The 15475-nt window shown below is 38.6% G+C and overlaps 1 protein-coding gene and 1 pseudogene across 1 annotated transcript; both read right to left on the bottom strand.

Annotated features, from left to right (window-relative positions):
* Positions 1–1237: 1237 nt before the first annotated feature.
* Positions 1238–2182, bottom strand: LOC102439248 (olfactory receptor 1440-like). Its single transcript, XM_006092021.1, has one exon. The coding sequence runs from the start codon at positions 2180–2182 to the stop codon at positions 1238–1240; it is 945 nt and encodes a 314-aa protein (XP_006092083.1).
* A 6859-nt stretch (positions 2183–9041) lies between these two features.
* LOC102438931 lies at positions 9042–9953 on the bottom strand (annotated as a pseudogene).
* Positions 9954–15475: the final 5522 nt, after the last annotated feature.

The following is a 15475-nucleotide window of genomic DNA, read 5'->3' as shown; positions in this document are numbered from 1 at the left end:
CAAAATGGGATACAGGTATATATAGCATTATCTTCCACATTTAGAATATAAAAAAATTGAGATGTATAGTGATAAACAGTGCAAACAATCAGCAATCAGTGCTGATTAGGAGCTTTTAACCTATTCTCAGAATCCTAAAAGCTACTAAACCCCAGTCTCTTCTGCTAACACAGCAAAGAAAATACAACTTTTTTGATCTCCTTATCTCAGAGCCCTAACATTCTCAATCATGGTGCTCAGTTTTGTTAGCAGCTGAGAAACCCAGAACATCTACACTAATAATAAAATTAAGAGATGCAGACCATTTTCCCCTAGGACAATACCACATAAAGTACTCCTGTGTCTTTAAAAAGATGACTAATGCAAAAATGTTAATCATATGTAGGTACAGAAGGGGAAACACACAGTTTTGTCCAAGGGTCTGTCTAATTACTGAGTCTCTATCATGACTATTTAGTCTCTGATTCTTTGTCATTCATCATAAATTTCTGCACAGGGATATGTGCCCTACAGTGCCAGTTCCTAATTCCCTTTTCTAGTTACATAGTGAAGATGGAAGAACAAAGGTGATGCTATAGCAATAGCAGACAAAGAATTGTCTAGGGATCCCTAATGAGCCAATTTGTCAATCAAATATTAAATATGACAAACTGTAAGCATTCCTATTACAACAAATTTCTTTTTGCGTGAAGTTGACAAATCTTTGATCTGGTATGGTTACTTTGCTTTGAACAAACTCACAAGTGAAGAAATTAATCCATAAATCCCACCAATAAAAAATAGGTTAAGTAGGAGAACTAACACAATTATTTAGGCAATTCTTTTTTAAAAAAGATCTCTGTGTACTAATACCAATCTTTGCCCTACCTACAATGAGATGCTATGAGGAGGCTGGTTGGTCTCCTGACAGCCTTGATCAGTACTGACATCTGTGGTCCTTAAGGTAGTATATGTTAGGTAGGGATAGACTATTGAGGGTGATGGGGCACACCACCTCTACTAACTGCAAAAATACTTGTGGATTGCTTGGCCTATTGATGTATTAGGTCATAACTGATGCTGGATGACATATTGAGCTTCCAGATACTTCTCGTGCATTTTCCTGTCCCTGTGCCACTTGTGGGTTTCCATTAGAAGAGTGAGGAAACTGTAACTCAGCCCACAATTAGAAGAGCTGTAGTAGGTCAAGGTTTAGGTGACATTTTACTACACTGTACACTTGAAATAAATGTCATCATTAGTAACAGCAGAAGAAGATTCTCTTCTTCCATCTGTTTAGGGCACCTTTGATTTCCTTGTTCCTCAGGCTGTAGATCAATGGATTTAGCATAGGGATTACAACAGTGTATAATACTGATGCCAACTTGTTTTGACTCAGAGAATCGCCAGAATTAGGATACAGATAAACAAAGATACCTGAGCCAAAGAAGAGGGTCACTGCGGTCAGGTGAGAAGCACAGGTGTTGAAGGCTTTGGACTTGCCTTCAGCTGAAGTGATCTTCAGAATGGTGGCAACAATATAACCATAGGATATCATAATAATGAGGGCAGATGAGACCCCAAATATTACTGTGATCACAGACAACATGACTTGGAAAAAAAAGGTGTCAGAGCAGGATAGGATTAGCAGCTGGGGCAAGTCACAAAAGAAATGGTTGATGATGTTTGGCCCACAGAAATGCAGCTGAAGTAAGGCACACACTTGGATAGATGAGCCAAAGAATCCAGTTACACTAGATGCTGCCACTATCTGCACACAGAGGGTGGGGGACATGATGGTTGTGTAAAGCAGAGGATTACAAATGGCAGCATATCTGTCATAAGCCATGGCTGTCAGGAGACAGCATTCAGTCAGAGCCAGGCCAGAGAAGAAGAAGTATTGCATGGTGCACCCCATAAAAGAGATGAATTTGTGCTTCATGAAGAAGTCTGAGAGCATCCTGGGGACAGTAGTAGAAACATAGCATATGTCCAACAAGGACAAGTAACTGAGGAAAAAGTACATAGGTGTGTGCAGATTGGAGTTAGTCCTGATGAGAATGATGAGGCCCACATTCCAGGCCACTGTCATCAGGTAGATCCCTAGGAATATTGAAAAGAGGACAATGGTGAGCTTTGGAAATTCAGAGAATCCCAAGAGAATGAACTTTATAATCATTGTACTGTTCCTTCTCCCAGTCATTGCACTGGTGATCCTAGAATCTGTAGGCAGAGAAGAGAATAAATCTCTCAGTCAGTTGTTATCTCAATTTCTATTAAAATAAACGACCTTCTACCCACACTTAACATAGAGTCAAGAGAAATAGTGAGCCATTTTAGATGACACAACCCTGGGTAAATTTGCCTCTGAATAGCTCTAATGGTTTTACGAGTCAATTTTCCCACATATAAAAGAGGATAATTACACTTTTCATTACTAACCCATCAGATTCTTTAAACACAAAATAAAGTATATTGACATTTAAAAAAAACATTTAAACCGGTGCTTTGGAAATTTTAGGATATTAGTAATGGGGTTATAACTCCTGTGGAAAGCTTAGTGACTAAGAGCATGGCCTTAGATGTCATATGGCTGGTTTTGGATTGTGGCTCTGCTATCTGTGAGCTTTTTAACTCTGAAGAGATTATCTATGATCTTTCTGCCTGTTACTTTATCTGTAAAATAGGGATGACAATAACAATAGGACCTATCTCAGAGGGCTCTTTGAGGTTAAATTAGTTCCATTATATACAGTCCCTGCCATGCATATAGTATTGTATGAAGTGATGTCACTAAGGAATAGCTTCCTTTTTTAAAATATATATTTTTATTGTTGATAGTATTACAGATATCTCCCATTCCCCTCCTTTACCTCCCTCCTAGAAATAGCTTTCTAATACAATTTTGAAGCTCTCCTTTGGTTTGTGAAAAACTTAAAGTTTAAATGTTAAAGGGTTAAAGGGTTGGTCTTAGAGATAACATTATCAGACTATTGTTCATTTATTGTTACAAATCAATAAAAAATTTATAACTAAGAAACATAATTAAAAACCAATTATATATTTATAAACTATTAAGAAGTCAAATAATAAATTATAATAGAAATTATAAAACGTTTAAAACTTAAATATATTGAGACATACTATTTATCAGATCTTGTAGATTTTTTTAAAAAAATATATTCTATTGATTTTTACAGAGAGGATGGGAGAGAGAGAGTTAGGACATCGATGAGAGAGAAACATCGATCAGCTGCCTCCTGCACATCTCCTACTGGGGATGTGCCTGCAACCAAGGTACATGCCCTTGACAGGAATTGAACCTGGGACCTTTCAGTCCGCAGTCCGACGCTCTATCCACTGAGCCAAACCGGTTTCGGCAGATCTTGTAGATTTTTAATTGAAGTATAATTGACATATAAACATTATATAAGTTTAAAATGTACAATGTATTGATTTGATACATTTATATATTACAGTATGATTACCATCATAACTTTAGCTAACACCTCTATCATGTCACATAATTATTATTTCTTTTTTTGGTGAGAACACTTAACAAATCTTGTAGATTTAACTTAAAATGTATGTAGGGAGATACAGTTGTCTTAAGTGCATATAAAAGATTAAAGAAAACACATGATCTGATCATAATTCTTACAGAGGAAAGAACAAAAATTTTTATATTAAAGGCAGCCCCCACAGCTGCCTTCTGCTGGACCTGAATGTTGACTGCACTCTAGATATAATTTTAAAATAATACAAGAAAATCAAATTTGATTTTTGCTAGATCTGATGACACCAAGACAAAACAAAAAATTTTAAAACAATGAAAATGGGGATCCTGGAGATATTATAAAGGTAATAAGAGAATACTCTAAGCAATATTACATCAATAAATTTTAAAACTTAAATAAAATGTAAAAAATATAACTTGCCAAAACTGACTCAAGTAAGAATAGAAAATTTGAATATTCTATAAACACTAAAAAAATTTGAATCAGTAGTAAAAGTCTTCCCTTGAAGAAAACTTGAGGCCAAAATGGTTTTATCAACAAGTTGTACTGAGTATAAAAAGAAAACAATAAATCTAATCATACAAAAAATTTTCTGTACCTCATTTCTTAATCTGTAAGGGAAGAATGTTCATCATTTCATAGGGTTTTTGTGAAAACCTATTTTAGGATGGTATGTAAAGTATATAATAGAGTGCTCGTCACCTAGTAAGTTATCAAAAATGAGAATTATTATATTAATAATAAATAATAATGATTATATCATAAAGGTATTTTGCTAAATAAAAATCTTTTACAGGGGGAAAAATAGATCATTTGGTGGTTAAAATGTAGGGCTCCTTGACCCAGTTGGTGAGCTATCAGCAAATCTCCATGCCCTCTAATCCTCAATCCACCTACTTACTAATGCCTGAAATCCCATGTTAGATGGTTTTCTTTTCATTCAAATGCCTGGGGTTTTGTTAAAATTCAAAGAATCTCACTGGATAGAGGATATGGAGCATGGCTACTGTGAGAAAATGAAAAGATAAAATGGTCATCAAACCTGAATATATGAGCTTGCTGGTTTGAGGGCATAGAAGAACAGGATTGCAAGAGTGAAAGAGAAGCCAAATATAAAGAAAGAAAGCTATTTCTATTTTACTCACCCAGGTATTCTTGTAGATATTCCAACAGGTGTCTTGTAGAAATCTGGGAGGTGCTGCCCCCACAGCTGCCTTCTGCTGGACCTGAATGTTGACTGCACTCTAGATATCTAAATGTGCATAGAGTTATTCCAGGAATTAGAGGATATAGACATCATATGAGCATTCAGGATGAAGACATTTACTTCCCCTAGGCTCTGGGCTTTTTGGCCATGGTTCCTGCTAGCCATTGCTGCGAGAGAGGTACTTCCAAATAAGAATTCTCTTAAGTGTCTCCTTGGGGTCCAGTGTGGAAAGAGAAGAGACAATTAACAGAAAGCACCATTTTCAGTTAATTACTCTCTAGAGTGATGGATGGAGAAAATGAGAAATGCTCCCAGCTGATTCCATTTCTCCACACTTTCATGTGCCCTCATGACCTAATTGAAGCAAGTTCCAATTTTCCTTTCTAGACTTTCAGTATTATGACATCTGGGAGGAACTCTCAACACAGGGTGATCATATCATTCATTATCCAAACTCAACAACTTTGGTCATGAAAAGGAGAGTTATTAATAACCATGTCAGGACAATAAGAAAAATTGTCCCAAGCAAACCAGGTTGTATGGTCACCCAAAATTTAAGGTCTTTATCAGAACAATCATTCATTATGGTTTTGGTGATTATGTGCTCAGGCTCTGGACAGACTTACCTGAGTTGAATTCTATCTTACTTAGTTATGAGTTCTGTGACCCTGACTTTTTACTTCATCTCACTGTGCCTTGGTATTTATTAAAATGAAGGCAATAATAGCACAACTACCTAAAAGGGTTGTGGTGAACTTAAATAAAATAATACCTGCCCAGTGCTTGGAAGTACTTAATTCATGTTATAAAATTGTTTTTACTAATATAATGATTGTAATATCTCCATTTTCTGTTCATACTAGAGGCCCAGTGCACAAAATTCATGCACTCGGGTGGTCCCTCAGCCCGGCCTGCACCCCCTCGTAGTCCAGGAGCCCTCAGGGGATGTCTGACTGATAGCTTAGGCCTGCTCCCCACAGGAGCCTGGCTTCTCGGTGAGCAACGCTCCCTCTGTGGGAGCGCACTGACCACCAGGGGGCAGCTTCTGCATTGAGCATCTGCCCCCTGGTGGTCAGTAAGCATCACAGCAAGTGTCGTTCTGCCATTTGGTTGATTTGCATATTACCCGTTTATTATATAGGATTTTTACCAAACTGGGATCATATTAGTATCTTCACCAATTGGGACTGAATCTTTGAGGGATTCCTAGCAGTCTCTCAATAATGTGCTATAGTTCTTCTTGGCTTGGAAACATGTAAACTAAATAAGTTATGTTTCCACACACCCAATATATAATGCTTACAGGTTAACAGCAATAAACACACATCTTTAGAAAGTGAAAGAGTCCCTAACACATTTTATGAGATCAATATTTCCCTGATACCAAAGAAAGAAAGGAAACTACAATCAATAAAACTCTAGCTCGATATCCCTCATGAATATAGATGCAAAAATTCTCAGCAAAATATAAGCAAATCGAATTCAACAATGCATTAAAAGTATTATGCACCATTATCAACTGGGATTTATCCTTGGGATGCAAAAAGGGTTCAACAGCCTGGCATGGGTGGCTCAGTGGTGGAACATTGACCTATGAACCAGGAAGTCATGGTTTGATTCCCAGTCAGGTCACATGCACACGTTGTGGGCTCAATTCCCAGTATGGGGTGTGCAAGAGGCAGCCAATCAATGATTCTCTCTCATCATTGATGTTTATATTTCTCTCTCCTTCTCCCTTCTTCCTTGAAATCAAAAAAAATATTTTTAAATGTTTCAACAAACACAAATCAATAAATGTGATAACTCATTGATAAATTACAAGTAAAAATCACATGATCATCTCAATAGAGTAGAAAAACCATTTGACAACACACAACATTCCTTCATGATAAAAACTCTCAATAACTTGTGGATAAAAGAAACATATCTCAACATAATAAAGGCAATATATGACAAACCCACTGCTGACATCATACTCAATAGGAAAAGACACAGATATTTTCCTCTAAAATCTGGAACAAATTAAGGATAACCACTCCCACCACTCTTATTCAACATAGAACTAGAGCAATAAGGCGAGATAATGAAATAAGAGGCATCCAAATTGGAGAAAAAAGAAGTAAAATTATGTATTTGCATGTGGTGATTTTATATATATATATATATATATATTATCCTAAACACTTCACCAAAGCTGTTAGAATTAGACAGTAAATTCAGTAAAGTTGCAAAGTATAAAATCAACATAGAGAAATTAGTTGCGTTTCCAAACACTAACAACAAAACATCTGAAAAAGAAATAAAGAAAACGATCCCTTCGCAAGGTACCCATTGGTCTAAATGTTCTTCAGGTGAAAGTCTGAATAACTGTGTTTTATTTTCCCCATTTTTTTTCTTTAAAATAGTACTTTAATGGCATTTATTATCAGTAGCTCTAGCTAATTGTTCTCAACAGAAGCCCATGGAGACAGTTCCTGGAAGACAGCAGTTCTCAGCAACCTCACCCATGCACAGCAGTCCCAGAATATTAATTTCTAATTACCATCAGCAGTTCCTATTCATCACCTCCCTGAGCTCATCTGAACCCATCAAGAGGTACATCTGTGAAACATTGTGGAAGTATCCCCCACTAATATCTAACAAAGTTCAAATCCCTCATGGCCCCTTGGGGACAGGCATCCCATACATTTTCACACATTTGAAAGAGCAATGTGTCAAAGAACAAACCTATACCTACATGGGGTGATGAAGCAAATATTCTTTATTCATATTACAGTATCCTTGGCATGTGTTAAACCCACATGTTCTCTCCCAGAGGTTCAACAATCCCCTTTTCTCAATCCTGTACATGTGGAATTTCATGGAATATTTAGCAAAGGCTTCAACTACTTTTTACTTATAATCCTTAATTAAACAGAGTAATTCATGTGACTCGTTAAAATTGAAACCCCCAAAACATTGATTAAAAATCCAATGAATCTCCAAGTACTATATATAAAGATAATAATACCTATTTTATATCAGTTTGTTCAAGTATGGACAATCTGCCAAATCTTGTTACACACCTTGTTCCTCTTTTTAACCAGACCACTATGACCACGACCTTTATTTCCTCCTCAGATAGCAATAACTGGCCAGAGATAAGAACTCTGACTAAACCACTATCTATTTCCTCTCATAACCATTGAGGTTTCCTGAAAAATATCAACATTAAAATAACTATAACCATTCTACTCCATCCATCATATCACTCCATACAACCACAAATCTCTAGGATATAAACCATTGAACACAGTCTATAGAAAAGAATTATGGCAGTTTTCCTTCTTTGTTCTTAGTCTTTCCAATATTGAATATTCAGTAGCTCTGTTATTACAATGAGTTCCCTCACAAGTCTCCTCACATCAAATTGAACAAATGATTAAAATATCAGAAATAACTTGGCAGTGTAATCCCACTCACTATAAAACCAAGGGAAAATTTCAAGACTTAATGGGGGAGATAAAAAGAAGTTTGAGTCCCACAGTATCAGAAATTGCTATTGGCTGTGACATGGATTTTTAATATCCTCCTCTATTAGAAATCAGCAACGGCCACCAGATGCAAGAAATTATACCATTGGACTCAAGTAAATGGAACTGAAGGAACCACATACTTCATTGCATTCCTCCTTATGATTCAAATCACCTACTCCTTCTTAGACTATAGCTGGTTGAGACTAAGATGTGACCAAAAAAAATATTGGATTATTAGCACTAAAAGATGCTGTAAGAAATATTAACTATCTCAGCCATGTTTTTCCAGGAGGCACAACTGGGCCAAATGTATAGATTTGTTTCTGTACAAAAACATATCCACTCTCTCTATTCATTTCCATTATGGTCAGAAGCAGAACAAACATTGATCCCACCATGTCTGGACTATGCTGCATCAGAATATTTGGAAGACAAGGTTTCTACATCCCTGGGGGCCTCTGCTGGGTATCTCTCCTTTAAGCTCAGAGGCCTGAGATGGAACAGAGATCAATCTCAGAGTCAAAAAAGAAGCAACAAGTATCTAAACCTTGATGTTTCACATATATTTGCAGGTAGATTAATAAATGGTGAGGTAACTGCAGGTGTAGGGGGAAAGTAATGAATCCCCAGGACTTAACGATACTGTGTTTGTGTAGCCACAAGTCAGCTGTGGTTCCATTTGGGCATGTTATCTGTGCCTAATTAAGCCTTCTTTGTTAAAAGCTGGTATGAATTTTATTACACTCCATTAATGTGCATATTATTGTGAATTAAGGTGATTCTGATGAGACAGATCTGTCAAAAATCTCAGGACTATTGACCTCAGTAATACCCTCTCTTCTTTTACAACCTCTTCAAGGAATCTTTGATTTCCTTGTTCCTCAGATGTAAATCAAGGGATTCAGTGTGGGAATCACCACACTGTAGAAGACCAATGCAAATCTGTTGAACCTGGAGGAAATACCAGAGCTGGAACTCAAGTAGACAAACATATCCGAGGTATAAAAAGCACAGGTGGTGAAAGCCTTGGACCTGTCTTTAGCTAAAGTGATCTTCATGATGGAAAAGACAATATAGACATAGGATGTCATGATAACTAGGGCATTTATTATTCCAAAGATCAGTGTCAATATAGCCATCATGAGTTGTACAAAGAAAGTGTCAGTGTAGGACAGGACTACCAGTTGAAATATGTCACCAAAGAAGTGGTGGATGACATTAGGCCCACAGAAGTGGAGCTGAAGTATGGCACACAATTGGGATATAGAAACAGAAAGTCCAGCCAAATAGGACCCAAGCACAATTGAAACATAGAGGTTAGGCAACATGATTGATGAACAGAGAAGTAGGTTAGAAATGGCAGCATATCCGTCATAAGCCATGGCTGTCATGACATAAGACTCACTCACTTCCATGGTTGAAAAGACAAAGTACTGAACAGCACAGCCCACAAAGATTATCGTTTGCTGCTCCTGGAAGAAGTTCGACGGCATCTTAGGGGCTGTGGAAGTCACATAGCAGATATCTATGAAGACAGATTACTAAGGAAGAAGTATATGGGCATTTGGAGGTGGGAAGTGATTCTTATAGGATGATGAGGCTCAGGTTCCAAGTCAGAGTCATAATGTAGATCAACAGGAATACAACATACAGCCCTGCTATGATTCTGGGAAAATCTGAGAATCCCAGGAGGATGAAATGGGTGATCTCTGTAATATTTCTTCCATAAATCATTGGCTTGTTCCTAAAATCAGAAAGAGACAAGAGAATGCATTGCTGACTCAGGTGAAATAATAACATTACAGTTCTCAAATGTGCCATTTTTTTTTCCTCCAATGAGCACTGGAAACAAGGGAAATGTTCTACTGACCTGGTGGGAAGATTCTCTATCTCCTGCTCACTCATGATCTGGGATGGAGAACTACCCAACCCCTGGCTCGTTGCACCCCTACTTCCAATATCCAGAATCTGTCAGTGAAAAGTCTGGTAATTTACTTTCTTTATGTGAGTATATTGAAACTGTGCCTTTAATCAAAACAACCTAGGGGTTCTTACCTTTCCAAAGTGAGAGCTTGGATACTGAATGAGATACCTGTCAACCCCATGTGGATGAATTCTGCCTCTTCATTCAGCAGGTCAAAATCTGCAAATTCTTACTATAATACACCACCTATGGGCCCCCAACACAGTCTTCCCAGGCAAGGAAGCTAACTCATAGCCCCACCTACTGCTGAGTGTATCCCCTGGCTCATCTGACTAGGAAACCTGGCCAGAGCACCTGCATAGCTCAGCAGCACTTGAGCCAAAAGACCAGCCAGTGACTTTGACCTTCTACAGAGCTGACCAGTGGTCCTGTCTGTCCAGGGAGCTTGGTGCACAGTTTTGCCTGGTTTGAGATCCCAACAATTAGCCCTGCCAGCCTTGAAGGCTGTTTTCCCACCTTGCATAGGCAGGGAAGCTAATGTATAGTCCTGTATACTGCAAAATGCTGCCCCAAACCCTGCTCAAGCAGGAAACCTGGCTGGAGTCATGGTTGTCATGGAATTTTTGTCCCTGCTAATTTCATGCCCACTTTGCCATGTCCCTTCTGGAAGCATTAAAATGTTTTGCAATACATTTTATGTGTACCTGAGGGGAAAGGACATTTCAGCCTTTAGATGGTGACCACTGCAAAGCTAGTGTCCACAGATGCCTGAGAGCTCAACTTGCTGCAGAAAACTCCACTGTACACAGAGAACTATGTGAAACTAGGGAAGCTGGTGTTAATCTCAGAGCACCTTTTTTTGCCACATTGCTTTTCTCAACCAGTTCAGATGCTATCATTTCTAATTAAACCTTATTTTTAGTTGCCTGTTATTTTTCAAGGACTCCTCAGCTTTCTTCTTTTGGGTGAAGCTTATCTTGGCTCTCTTCGGTCAGCTTTTTCTCATACCGTTCTTTGTTCTTTTTTTAAAAAGGAATATATTTTTATTGATTTCAGAGAGGAAGGTAGAGGGAGAGAGAAATAGAAACATCAATGATGACAGAGAATCATTGATCGGCTGCCTCCTGCACATCCCCTACTGGGGATCGAGCCTGCAACTTAAGCATGTGCCCTTGACCGGAATCAAACCCAGGATCCTTCAGTCCTCAGGCTGATGCTCTATCCACCGAGCCAAACCAGGTAGTGTCTCACCCCCCCTAGTGTCTGTGTCCATTGGTTATGCTTATATGCATGCCTACAAGTCCTTTGGTTGATCTCTTCCCCTTAGCCCCACTCTCCCCTGCCTTCCCTCTGAGGTTTGCGGTCTGATCGATGCTTCTCTGTCTCTGGATCTGTTTTTGTTCATCAGTTTATGTTGTTCATTATATTCCACAAATGAGTGAGGTCACGTGATATTTATCTTTCTCTGACTGACTTACTTAGCTTAGCATAATGCTCTCCAGGTCCATCCATGCTGTTGCAAATGGTAGGAGTTCCTTCCTTTTTACAGCAGCGTAGTATTCCATTGTGTAGGTGTACCACAGTTTTCTAATGCACTCATCTGCTCATGGGCACTTAAGCTGTTTGTTTACTTTTAGATGGGACTACTTGGTTTGAAGGATTAAAAGAGTGGGAAATGGAGAATGAGAGAAGGAGAAAATGATTGTATGAAAAAGGTAGAGAGACAAGGAGGAAAACAGGGAGAATAGGGCAAAGTGTGTATGAAACTCTGAAAAAGTAAACACTATATTCAATCTCCCAAAACACACATTAAGAAGGAACCTTTCCACCTCCCTCTACCCCATTTTGCTATCTTCTTTCTCCAAATATACAAGAGAAGCAATTTTTGTTTTGTAACCTGCCACTGTAGGAGATTAAGCCTTTGGTCCTCTGAGTCTGGCTTTTCTTTCCCTAGACACTACATGGAAAGGACATGTTGACTTTGAAATCCATCTGATATAATGGCTCTATTTCAGAAGACCTTTGCTTTGAGACAGAGATGAAACCTCTGTTCTTCCATAAGGTCTCCCTAGGTCCCAATGCCTGTTTATTTCTAGAGTGTGGTTGTACCAAAGTATGTGTTTTGTCTGTCTTCCAACTGGTGCCCACCATCTAGTCTATCAACACTAAAGAGAGATGCTGCCACACCCAGTTTATAACTGTTCCAAGCCATGAATGCAAGAGCCTGCTAAGGCAATGTCTTTACTTGTGGGAAAGATAGGCCTCTCATCTCTGCCAGACCCATAACCTATATTGCACACAGGCTGTCAGCATTAGAAGGGGAGAGAGAAGCATGGGAAGAGTGAGTATGAAATAAAAGCACCAAGGTCACATACAAACATACAAACTGGTTATTTTCCCCAGCTGTTTAGATGTTCAGGGAAGGTAGTAGTAGATCAAGATGATAGGAGAATGTGGGGATACATGCAAAACGGTCAAGCTCTCCCTGTTCAATTGTAGTTCAGAAAAATTCAAACCAGGTATCTGGGCGTAGGAACTCGAAACACAAGTGTTTCCTCATTTGTGTGAAGGATAGCAGAATAGGCAAGTTCTAGGTTTGTCTAGGAGTAAGACTGCCAGGGTTTTTGTTCCAGCATCTAGAAAGGTTCAGCAATCTGGAGAAGGCTGTGTGTAACTTAAAGAGTCCAGAGACAAAATATAATTTTGAAAGGCATATGGGGTCAAAGGAGCTTAGCTAAAAGGAACTAAGACCTCCTTGTCTCAGGACCCCATGCTTTTTATTAACACAAATTGCCCTGAGGTGAAGTGGAGATATACACTTCAAAGGGTCAGGGTTTGGTATACAGAGTCCATTGTCAGATTTGGGGGAATTAGCCTAAGGCTTTTCAGGTGTTTGGCCAGTAGGAGGCAATAACATGTAGAATAAGATGCCCTGAGCTATCTGGCAGCAAACAATCATACCTTTTCAGGTTTGGGGAAATGCCTTCAGCCATTCCCAATAGGTGACAACATATGTGACTCAGCCCTTGTTGAGTCCCCAAGTTCCATCAACCTTTTGATGAAACTCTTGCAATTATGACATGCTGGAATTGGCTTCTGGCATAAGACTAGAAACATGAGATTATTAATCTTTAGAAAAAAAGCTTTAAATCTCATCAGAGCCCATTTAATGTACCAGTCATGAGTATGTGAATGAGTGTGTGTGTGTGTGAGAGAGAGAGAGAGAGAGAGAGAGAGAGAGAGAGAGCTAGAAAGAGATCATATGTACCTACCCAAAAATTAGGTGAATGTGGGTGGTACTGACACTGTTGTAATTAGCTAGTTATTAATAATAGGAAAGGAGCAAAGGGAAGGCCAGATATTATAGGCATGTCATTTGGGCAGCTCCACCAGAAAGCTGCAACTTTACACTCCCCAGGACCCACCAGCCTATTCCCCGAAAAACACTGGGGGAAGGGGACTGAACAAGATAAGATAGATGCATGCCCAGTAAAGCTGAGGAGACACAGGGAAGGCACTTATCTGTCAATCACAATTGGGGACAGAGATGGTTGACCAGATGGGTATCACCACTGCAAGTGCGTGAAACTTTGGGAATACATAACCTCCTAAACAAAGGAGTTCTCTCTCTCTCTCTCTCTCTCTCTCTCTCTCTCTCTCTCTCTCTGCTCTTGGCACACTTAGCTTGTGACTCTTGTGACTCTTGGCTTCCTTGCATTCACTCATGTGGTCCACAATGGACTGATGGACTACAGCTAGGCTGATGCTGTACTGGACCCTGCTCCAATATGGAATGGAAACTCTGGACACTGGCTCTGATTTGACCTCTGCCAAAGCCCCAGCTACATTTCTTCTATGACTGGCCAAAGGCAAATGGGACTTTGGAAACCCAGGGGTGTAATTCCACAGACATAAAAACCACTCATTCTCCCGTGCAAATCTCAGAAAATTACTTTTCTCAGGATATTGCAAGAAACCCACCCCAACTAGCAAAAAATAGAGATGGGGCCCGCTTCCCTCTGCTAACAGTACATATGGACAAGAACTAGATTTTTATGAACTCTAAAAATTTAACTACAAAATCAGAGCATAATAGATAAATGAAATGTGTAAAGAGGCATTTTGGAGACAAAATATTTTTAGACTGAAAGAAGGAAAATCTGTCAATTAATCAATCTGCAAGTAATACAGTGATTAGAGAGGAAGATGTTCACTTAAAAGACAATGAATGCCTTGGGAGAAAAAAATGGTAGTACCTGGCCTAGGCCCTCAAGCTGTATGAATCCTGCGACTGACCACATCAGGCTCTGACACATATTATCTACTCTGCTTTGATTCCTTTCTCTCCAAATAGAGTTTCAATTGTAATTTCTTTTCCATGTGGTTTCCTCAACAAGACAGAGACTTGTGCCATAGGCACAAGTACAAGCTTGGCAGCTTTGTTCTTCACTGAAAACTAAAAATGGCATCCTGGCTTATGAAACTAGCTATTCTGAGCTTGGTAAACTTCAGCCATCTGGAAAAGGTTTTCAGAGACTGCAAAGATGAGCACCACACCCTGGATTGTGGTAAGTTGACTAAAGTGAATTCATCTCTAGCTAGCTAGCCCCGCCTGGAGACAGCTGTACCCTGTCCTGCTTCAAATAACTATAAAATATCCGATTCTTCCAGGGCCAAAAATATTCTGTTTAAATGCATATCTGTTTGTATACCTCATAATAAATGCATTTATTTGGGCGGTTTTATGTAAACATTAGATCATGTTTGCCTCATAACCAATCCCCATATTGTGCATTAGATTTAATTATCATTGAGTGTTACTTTCTCCTTGATAGTTGGGCAAATTGCAAAAGTAAATTATATCTTCTTTTATTCTATTTTTTCATTAAATTTATTGGGATGACATTAGTTATATAAGTTCCTAGTATAGGTTGCTATAATACATGATCTGTATATTACATTGTGTGCCCACCACCCAATGTCAAATCATCTTCTGTTACCATATACAGTATTTGGCCCTTTACCCCTTACTATCCACCTCCTTCCTTCTGGAAACCACCATACTGTTGTCTGTATCTATGAGTTTCAGTTTTATATACTACATATAAGTGAAATAATATGATTCTTAGCTTTTTCTGACTTATTTCACTTAGCATAATATTCTCAAGGTTCATTCATGTTGTCACAAATGGCAGTATTTCATCTTTTCTTATGAATGACTAGTATCTTACATCTTCTCAGTGCAAAGAAAATAATTCTATTACTGGCAAACATGTATGTGACCAAACAAAAGAAATTTTTATAAAGATCTTATGTTCAGCTTTAACCGGGT

This window comes from Myotis lucifugus, unplaced genomic scaffold, assembly GCF_000147115.1.
Source record: "Myotis lucifugus unplaced genomic scaffold, Myoluc2.0 scaffold_97, whole genome shotgun sequence".
Classification (NCBI taxonomy): Eukaryota; Metazoa; Chordata; class Mammalia; order Chiroptera; family Vespertilionidae; genus Myotis; species Myotis lucifugus.
Note: the sequence above shows the minus strand (reverse complement) of the source record. Positions and strands in the feature narration are given on the sequence as shown.